General features: G+C 37.8%; 1 protein-coding gene across 1 annotated transcript in view; it reads left to right on the plus strand.

Moving 5' to 3' along the window:
• Positions 1 to 8,508, plus strand: part of lpar2b (lysophosphatidic acid receptor 2b) — a 43,765-nt gene extending 35,257 nt beyond the window's left edge. The window contains exon 6 of the mRNA XM_038296605.1: positions 6,063 to 8,508. Within this exon, the coding sequence (XP_038152533.1) occupies positions 6,063 to 6,131 (69 nt within the window). The 3' untranslated portion in view covers positions 6,132 to 8,508. The remainder of the gene's footprint in view (positions 1 to 6,062) is intronic.
• Positions 8,509 to 10,610: the final 2,102 nt, after the last annotated feature.

A 10,610-nucleotide genomic window follows, 5' to 3' on the forward strand; every position in this document is an offset into this window, starting at 1 on the left:
CAGGACATTTACCTTTTTAGGTATCTCTATTTTGTTTTGACAAATAATACAAGGTTTCACATTGATCATTTCTAAGATTTTTGTAATTGTTTTAATTTTTTTTTTCATTGAGGAAATTATAGATCATGTGGTTGAACAGCTCATTTTGTTTCTGTATATCGAATACAGACAGATGAGATCTGTAGTCAACATTTCTACTCTGTCATATATTTATTCTGCTCAGCCACTGAACCAGGCGAGTCCAATCTGTAAAGTTAATTAACCTGTACAGATCAGACTCCCCTGGTTCATTGGCTGAGCAGAACAAATACATGACATAGAGATGACTTGTTGACTCCAGATCCCCAATCTCTGAATACAGCTGCCAAAACACAAGGCCTGCTGTGTGTAACTCCATAGCTGACGTATTTGTCAGATGGCCCATAAAGGTGCTAAATGTTACAACACAGCCTACCTCCAACTCTGTTTAACTAGCATCCCAAGCTGGTGTAGTTTCCCCAACAACCACTTCGTCCACATTCTCCTTCTCTTTTTCTTCGGATATGTTTTAACATCTTTGGCCTCATCGATGAACGCAATACGCTAATGAAGTTGCATATTGATAAAGCCCGATTTAGTAGTAAAGATTGATCGTTTAATATTTGCACATTAAACTTAACGTAACAAAGAGGACTAAATCCATGTTACATTGTGTTTCATGGAATATTTTTATAAGACTGACAGAAGTAGGATAAAATGATTCCATTACAGAGCTTAACTTTAATCTCAGTCAAGCCGATTTGTGAATGAAACGCTGAAATAATCAAAAAATGAAAGACTCTCTGACTGACCTGTAGGATGCACCTGGGATGAACCATTATGGAATACACACATGGTAATTATAGTTTTTTTTTCCAAGAGAGCAGCTTTCTCAAAATAATTGGTGCTATTCTGTCTTTTTTAACTGGTTTGCATTGCTTTGCTGATTAAAAGAAAAAAAAAAGACCTTGCTTTGTATCTAGACCTTCTCTTACCATTTGCTATCGTTACTCTCGTTCTGTTTATTAGACTGGCTCCAAGTGGCAGATCAACAACTCCGGCTACTTTGATTTAAAATAAAATAAATCCTCAACTATTCTTTCAAGGAAAGATTTGGTTTTTATGGACTCTGTAGAGTGAAAAATATCCCCAAGATTAGGTTTAAACTGCAAATTGTTTGCTTAAATTAGATAAAAATAATCAAACCTAATAGAAGAGCACTTACGCACTTCTTCTAAAAACTTGTTTTGCAGCTAGCTGAGAAAGGCGTGTTGTGGCGTTGTGCGCCATCTACCAATGCAGGAATTGACGTTTTCAGGGTATTTCTAACGAAAGCCACTAATTACATACATGAGTGTGCAGGAAATGCACCCACAGAGCGGCTGATACCTACAGCGAGACTATGATTGATAACACCTGGGGGAGTGGGAACCGTTAACCTTCTTCTGTGCAAAGGTGAATCATTAAGACTTTTCCAAGATAGACAAACAGCCTTGCTAATTTTTATCATCGTAGTATTGCGCAACTATAGCCTACATTTGTCGGCTCATATTGAAATCGGCTATCGCGGTCTTCATCTGCTCTGTGCAAAACCTTTTCTGCCTCATGTTTTTGGTAAAAACAGTTCAGATGGCATCAGTGCTTCTTTTCTTTTCTCAGTTTGAGCAACGTTTGCTTGCTTAACCCTGTGACCAGGGGCTCCAGTGAAGCTTTTCTGTAAACTAAATGTATGGTTACTGTTTCATAAAACACTCCAAAATCTGTTGTCAAACCACTACAGCCCCACAGCCAAACGGTCAGATATGCACCAGCTCATTGTAGAAATTCAGAATTTGCTGCTTTGAACTTTACAAAACAAAAATGATAACACTGCAATTGGATCGATCAGAGGTTGCAGGGTTGACTTCTAACTTTTGGGACCTCTGACCTGTTGAAACTGATTTTGGTTATTTCAGATCATATTTAATACTTATAAAAAATAACAAAAAAATAAAAACACTGTAAAATGTGTTTTTCAAAACAAACCACCTCAAACTATGTTGGAGCAGAAATTACAGCGTAATCTTTTCTAATCCTTTTACAAAACCTTTTGATTTATTATTAGACGGTTAAAACTTTAAATTTTTCAAATATTGAATCTACGCATGAGCTCAGTCATCAATATTTCTTCACATCGTGTGTTATCTATTTAACGGACATCTCGTATGCATTTCTGGAAGCTTCTGCCAGCTTTTCTGCCCTCTCTGGCCTAATTTGTTGTGCTCCTGCACATACTGAAAATAACTAATTTTCAGGCTTCCTCCCTCAGTTACAGCTACCACACTGATGAGTGTTGTTAGAGCCGCGGTTCTCAAAGTGTGTGGCGCGACCCACTGGTGGGGAATTGAGACGTGACAGGTGGGGCGCGCCAAGTTCCGGTGTGTGTGTGTGTGTGTGTGTGACTATAAATGTAGAACGTGTGAGAGCAAACTGTCCTTATAGCTGTATGTTGCCGCTTTTTAGACCAATCAAACCCACAAAGTAATCATTACTAGCCTACATGCAGTCTAATTAAAAGAACATTAGATATGAGAAACATTTCACCTGGAACTGAAGTGCCAAAATAATTATTGACGTGACGTCGGCATATTATTTGTAACGGAATAAACTTTCGCGCCCCAGTGTTGCCAACTCAGCGACTTTGTCGCTATATTTCAGACCCCTCCAGCGACTCTTTTTCAAAAAAGCGACTAGCGACAAATCTAGCGACTTTTGGAGACTCTTACGTGAAAGCACGTATCGTTCCTTTTCTTGTCCTCCAGCGGCAGGTGCTGCCGTGGGGCGCCTCCCCCGTCCCAACCCCGTTCTCCCCCGCTATCGCAGGAGTCCCTCTCAGCGCTGCAGTCAGAGCAGAGACACAGCATGTTTAACTTTAGCGTCCAGACTGCAAATAAAGCGCACATGCGCCGGGATTGACGGCGCAGGTTGATCATAAATAACTGAATTTGAAATATTTTATTAGTTTATTATGCAATGAAAAATAAAGTAAGTCTATTTTTTCCTATTCTGTCTGCAGCACCTGCTGATTTTAGGTCTGCTGAGGAGGACCAGTTTATTGAAATGACGTCTGACTCCACCCTGAAGCTCAGGTTTAATGCTCAGACTAATAGTGAATTCTGGTTAGGAGTGGAGAGGGAGTATCCACTCATCGGGCAGAGAGCTGTGTGCATTCTTCTTCCCTTTGCCACATCATATCTCTGTGAGATGGGCTTTTCAGCTGTTGCTTCAATGAAAACAAAATACAGATCTCAGCTGAACATTGAGCATGACTTGAGAGTGGCAGTATCAAGCCTGCAACCCCGTTTTGAGAAACTGTGCAATGCAAAACAGGCTCATTGCAGCCACTAATGCAGGGATAAATAGAACTGTCTTGCCAGATGGATTTCACTTCTTTTCTTTTATTAACAGATTGCAGAGTGGCACTTTAATTTTTTCTATCTTTGAGCTTGATACAAATTTTGACACAGCTGCATTTTTATTTTCTTTATTTTTTAGCTTGCTGTTATTTGATGTAGATAGTTTGTATTTAGATACTACTTGTTACTTCAGTAAAATTGGAACATTTTAAGATTGTTGCATATTTCATTAGCATTGTGTTGGGGCGATGGGGACAGGCGGGGCTTGAAAATCCCCCTTGTCCAAAGTGGGGAATGACAGAAAAAGTTTGAGAACCACTGTGTTAGAGTGACCTGTTTGATGTGTTGACTCATCAGAAAAACATCTTTGCTTTTAGTTTACAGCTTGCTTAATACCGACTTGAGCGTAAAAAACGTCCAGTTCTGATTTATTGTTGTAGTGCTAGTTAAAACCTTCAGTACTAATGTATTTACTGATGGAGCCTTTCTGATTTAGGTTTGGTGTATATAAAGTTCCAACTAATGAAGGTCTTACATACTGAGATGTCTTGTCGTACCTCTTTAGGTTTCAGGGTTTTTTTCTGAATGAAACACAATCGTTCTTATCTTAAGTCCTTTAGAAGTCATCCCGAATCCCGAGCCAAATGTTCAGGTCACTTCTTCCAGCCCTGTGCTCCCTGTCTGTTCCTGCAGATGTCTTTTTTCCTGCATCATGTCTGCAGCGTATTGTGTCACTATCCAGTGTTTTCGATCTCTGTGATCTTCAATACATTCAGTACCTTGCAAGTGTTGGGTTGCTACACAAGTACTGACCTGCTCCAGTAATTTAGGCTGTCAGTTGGGAATAGTTAGTTGTGCGTTTTGGTAGAAACTTCTGTCCACATAGTTCTCTTGAATGCAGGTCTAATTCCATCCACATAGAGACCATATATGGATCGTTTTGTCCTAAGGAGAGACTTTGATCAGAAATTTTAATGGCTTCACTGCCTCATGCTTAAAACCAGGCTTCCTTTTGTTTTTTTTATTTCTTACCCAAATGCCGGGAATGTTTTTTACTGCCACATGCTAATGTCACTTAGTGTATCACCACCACAACATTTCTGCCTCATCAGTGCAGTTTGTTCCTTTGTTGTAATTTCTTAAGTGGGTCCAGATGTTAGTGGTATTTTAAACCAGGTCACGCTTCTTGCCACATTTCCTCTGACGGTTTACTCTGGCATGTCAGTTGAAAGTATGCATTCACACGAATAGGGAATCTCGTCACACATTTTGTGTCTGTACATGTTGACATGTTGACGTGATAGCAGAGGTTCACGAGAGCAATGTTTTCCATGTTTTCATTTTTTATTTTATCACAATGAGATTAAAATTGAGCCTTGATCAGGTAGAGGTAGAAGTGTCTTCTTATTACATATGCAATTTATAGAGAATTATTACCGAGATGTTTATATATTTACACCAATATATTGTTATTTACCAAGTTAAGTTTTGACACATAATGACATTTTAGTGATGGTTTTGGTATTTCAATTTTTATTTCATATTATCCAGGTTTTATTTTTGTACGAATATTATAGCTGATGAAAATAAATGCAGAACTTGGCTACATGTGTCTTTTATTTTATTTCTTTTTTTCGTCTGCTTGCTTTGTCTCGTTGCGGCTGCTCTTCTGTGATATCCTTTGAAATTTAAACTTACAAGCAAATTGCAGCTTGCAAAATTTCAACCCCTGCTTCTTTGCATTTGTTTAAATTTCACCTTTAGTTACCGGTAATAATTATTTAGGTTTTCTGTGACAGCCCAAGTGTTATGGAAAATAACACTGCAGTTAATAAAACACAATTTTTCCACGGGGACTTGAGGTTTTCAGTCATTAGATGATGGAGGTTTTCAGTCATTAGAAGATGTCGGTCTATCACGAAAAATCCTAATAAAAAGCATTCATGGTTTGGTTGTAATATGATGTATAAATAATTAAATACATTAGCAAAAAGTATCCAGATGTCGTAGCTTAAACTGCATCCTGGGTGAGCCACACCCGTACTCCTCACACAATGAAACGCACAACTTCCTTAGCAAAACCCATTCAGCCAAACACAACTTTATTATGAAATTAATTTGTAAAAGAATGATCTTAAAGAACATGAGAGTCTGTAAAGTGTCAAATCATTTAGCCCTGTGTTGACATTGTGCTTTCCATCCTTGTCTCAATGAAGTTATGGCCAGAATCCAGCTACATTTGGATTATTTTAAATATGTAAGGTTTTTCTCTTAATCATAAAGCATAATCCGGTAACATTCTCATAGTTACTAGTTTACAGCAGCTTCCCATTGACTACAATAGAAAGAAAAGCAATAGAAATAAACAATTAGCTAAAGTTTTTTTTTTTTTTTGCCTTTTGCCGCCCTCTTGTGGCATTCCACCCTGGCCCAACTGATCTATGGTATTTTTTTTCCCCCATGACTTTCTCCTCTAAACTTCTATGACTCTGTTTGCCTGGTTGGACATAACTAATCTATTTCTTATTGTTTCCCTTTCTTCCCTTCTGTTTCACTTTCACACAATCCTCTTCTTATAATCCCTACCTTTTATTCCTTTACTACTCTGGTCCCTCACCTTCCCTTCTCTTTCCTACTGTCTGCCTGTAGAACTCGAGACTTCGCACCATCAGGAAGGAAACGGATAGCAACCGGTCTTCTCTCATGAATGATGACTAAGAGGACGTCCATCCTCCAGACAGCTTTAACTGAGGCAGATGACCCAAACATGCATACACTCCTGAAAAAAAAAAATCTGTGGATGATCGAACACTTTAAAGAAAACTGCTCCAAATGTCTTCATCTCCTGGCAACAAACTGTCATAAATCCAAGCAACATCACACTTTTTTTAAGCTTACACTGTCTGCTTTGAATGTGAACACTGATTGATCTTAGTAAGCAGCTGTCTTCACTTTTAGAGATTCTTCTGCCGATATTTTGCCAAAGAGATGAATCCAGACAGCTGGAGCACTAAGAGTTGCATGATGGTTTGCTTATGAAGTAAAACTTTAAGGACCATTACAATGAAAGGTTTTACTTGTGAAGGAGCAATGCAAAGTAAGCCTTTCCACACTGTGTATGTATCAGCTGCTACAACAACTCGTCAACCTCTTTTTCTGTAATTTAGAAACCATACTGATTTATTTTTAAATTTTTTTATGTAGGTTAAGTTTTTTACATTATATCCTATGAATCTGTTTAGCACATTTGGTAATGAATTTCTCCTTTTAGATAAAAGTAGATCATGTAAAGTTAGAGATCCAGTAAAACAAATTTCATTGCGGTGCAAAGCTTCCAGGTTTAATCAGCGCTCTTTCCCATTGGTGGATATTCTGCATTGTTTCCCGCTTCATTTAAAAGCAAAAAAAGGCAGCTGAATGAATGCAATATAGTTTAAATAATAAATGTTTATTTCCAAAAGAACTTGTTTTAAACAAGCCATAAACTGTAAATAGAAAATGTGCTATCTGAGGTTTTATTAGTGCGTGAACTGACGCATGCTGAGCTAATTTTGTGAACCTGGTTTTTAATCTAACATTTTGATCTACAGTTGTGTTGCTTGCAGACTTTTAACCGTGCACCAAAGCTATAAAAGGATCAAATTTTGTTCTTTTTTTTTTTACAGTTTTCATAAAAATGCATACTTTTTTTCCCTCTTAATTTTAATAGATTTTTTCAAATTGTTTTTTTTTATTTAATTTTCTCTAATCAAGATTTTATGGTCTCATGTTTAGCTTAAAAAATATCTCAGCTCAAAGTTGCCTCTTGATGAGCAAAAATAGATTTTTCCAAATATATTTATTGGCATGCATCTGATTTGTTCACTTCTATGTATTTTATTGGGGTTTAATGTGATAGATCAGCATTGAGTGCTTCAACATTAAGAGGAAAGAAAACTGGGGTCAATATCTTGTAGAACAACTATTCATTACAATCACAGCTCTAAGTATTTTGAAATACATTCCTTCAACTCAAGTTGAGAGCTTCTGTACAGAGAAGAATCCTCAGGTCTTTGCTACAGGTTCAGAGGTGAATTTTAGCCTCAGTCTCAGTTTTTTTTTTTTTTGCAGCCATGGTTAGATTTTCAGCCATTATTGAAATGCCTTTTCAACCTTCCCATCAACTCTGAACAATTTTCCTCCATCTGCTAAGGAAAATCATCCCCACAGCATGATGCTCCCACCACCGTGTTTCATGGTAGAGGTGGTGTGTTAAGGGGGGCCTGGGAGTAGATTTAATCCACGCATCATTCTGAATGAATTTTCTGCAGATAAACATGAAACAGTGCTTCCTATGACTTTCCTCCTGCTACTGTTTGATAAAGGCCTAATTTGCACTGTGCACAACGAATAGTTTGGTCATGATCTGGTTAACATAAAACAAGTGCCTGCTTCTACTAATCAGATAACGTTTGAGTGCCGTTGGGTGTTGATTCTATGTAGTGGCTTCAGGGTTCAGATGCATGCCACATATTTCGAGTTTTACTTGTAAAATATCTGAAAATGATGCATCATTATCCTTTTCCTTCACATTTGTGTTTGACTTTCTGTTGGTTCATCACATAAAATCCGTAGAAATGTGTGGTTGTAAAAGGGAAAAGTTGAAGGAAAGTGAAACTTGTCACCCACACATCTAAATGCTGACCTTTGTGTTTTTTTTTATATATGAGGCAAGCAAAATGGCTTGCTATTTTCTTTTTAAGTGATTAAATCCTACAGCAAGTTTCTGCCACAGACTTGATGCTCATGCAGTCTTTGTAAATATTTACATTTAACACTTTAAAGGGATGGTCTTGTGATCTGTGCTGCAAAGCAGACATGAGAGCAGCTTGGCTTTATGCTAAATCAAACAAATGATTCTCTCAGTTTGAATGCCAGGCTATGGAACAACCAAGACTAGTAATGCCACAAATTCAAGACTAAATCCATTTAATATGAAGTAAAACTGACATTTACATGTTAATCAGTCAAATGTTAAAGCAAAAACCACAGTTTTCTTAGCCTCTGTTTCATTAATGGCTTTAAGGCAGAATGTCATTAAAGAACTTTAAATACATGTCCTTTTGGCTCCAGTTTGTCTTTCTGATTCATGTATCTTCAGTTTTCTTGGTTTCCGTGTTTCTGGGTTTCATCATGTCCTTCAGCTTCTGTAAGGAGGTTTTACCTTCATTTGCTTCCTTCAGAGGTGTCATTTCTGGCTCTACACTGAGCTCACTTTTGTTTTCCTGAGAAAATTTCCGTTTGATCTTGTCTCCCATTCGACTCAGCACCTCTCTGTCTTTCTCCTTCTTTCCTTCTGAATTGTTTGGATCAGACTCCTTCTTCTCTTTGCTCAGGGAGAAGACCTTTAGCGATTTGGATGCCTTCTTCTCTCGGGTCAGGGAGAATCTCTTCTTGGATTTCTTGTCCTTCTTTAAGTTGTCCAGCTGCAGTTTTTTCAGAATGCTTTTCTTTTTGGTTTTCTTCTTTGGCAGCGCCCTCTGCAGCTGGTTGAATGCATCTCTCAGGGGTGACTTCTTTTTCGGAAAGAAGACTCTTTTCAGGGAGGTGCCGCCCATACCTCCTAAACCTGAAAGGTTTAAACTCAAATATTAAAAAAATGAAATAAGATGAAGGTAAGTTAGGTATTTTAAGACATGAGTGTATTGAATTAAATCAGAAGAAACATTTCTCATGAATGTAATCATTAAAAAAAAAAAAAAACTGAGCATAACACAAAATGTCACAATTTCCTCCAGGTTTGAGGTATGTCCAATACAGGTACATATAGAGGTATGTGAAATGGGAAAACATGTAAAAGTTTACTCAGATTTTTAAAGTTCACCTGTTATTTATAACCTAATCATTCAATTTACCCTCTAAATACAGCAATTTGCATACAGTTTATGATAAATGTTAGTTAAACAGGTTAAACCCAGAAACAGACTCACCTAAGTGTTTGTTTTAAAGTCAGCTGATTTTTCTCCTGAGTTGCTTCTGAGGTCTGCTTTAACCCGAGTCTCCTGCTGCACTGACCATCATTGAGAGGTATTCAAGGAACTACCTTTTGGTTGAAAGATCAACCACGAGACGGCATGAGTTTATTTCCCCATTGGTTTTCCCCTGCAGGCAGGGCACAAAGGAGTCAACCAGAAGGACAAACTAGTTCTGCTGCATTCTCCAGGCGTGATACTGCTTCTTCATATGCTGGTTTAAAGACATGAAAACAGGTTTGGCCTCTAAATAGACGTCGGCTTTAAAACATAAAGGGACTTACAGGACCAAAATGAAACTTTATAGGGAATTTGAGGAAACTGGATTGATTTTCACCTTTGGTTTGTATAGTTTACAAATAAAATCCAGAGAAGTGAGGCATCAATTCATGTTGGTGTCATTTCTACCTTCAAGAGTATCTGATTAGTCTGTGTTTGTGGTTTATCCTAATAAATGTATGTTATTGTAAGAAATGGAGAATTAGTAAACAGCATCATAAAAACCATGGAACACAGACAGGGCAGGAATTAACAGTTCATAACATCTCAGCTATAAAAGCTCTTAGGAGATAAGTAACGCTGGGCTGGTGGAGCAGAGTGGAGTTGAACCAGCCCAGATGGTCATGGCTTCAGGGATCCACGGATTATTTGGGAGAATTTCTGGTTTGGAGAACAGTTAAACACTGTGAATAAGGCTTAGAGGAAGAGTAGTGCAACAAAATCCATAGGTGAGTTAGATAAGGTGTGATCAACTAAGAAGCTCAGCTTTCTGATTGTTATGCAACACATATAGACTCGACTCAGAAACACTACAGTTCCCTGTAGACCCCCCAACCCCCGGCACATTATTCATTAAATCATGAGGCTTAACGCCAGAAGGTACAGTAAAGTTGGCCAGAGTAGATGAGAGAATAGATGGAGGTAAATGTTGAGGAAATCCTGGGAGAGAATACCTGTTAGCAGCTGCTGAACACTTCAGGCAGGAGCAGATTCTTCATCCAACCAGAGTAAACCAGCAGCCAGATCAGTTAATTTAAGAAGGAAAATGTAAACCTTCATAAACTGCCAGCATCTAATACAACCGGGTGTTCTCTGGTAAAGACAGAAAAGTAACGTTTAAATATAAATGTATTTATATAACATAAAAATAAATCAGAATGCAGTTCAAAGATATACCGTATATATA

This window comes from Cyprinodon tularosa, unplaced genomic scaffold (assembly GCF_016077235.1).
Source record: "Cyprinodon tularosa strain WSP-4 unplaced genomic scaffold, ASM1607723v1 ctg372, whole genome shotgun sequence".
Taxonomy (NCBI): Eukaryota; Metazoa; Chordata; class Actinopteri; order Cyprinodontiformes; family Cyprinodontidae; genus Cyprinodon; species Cyprinodon tularosa.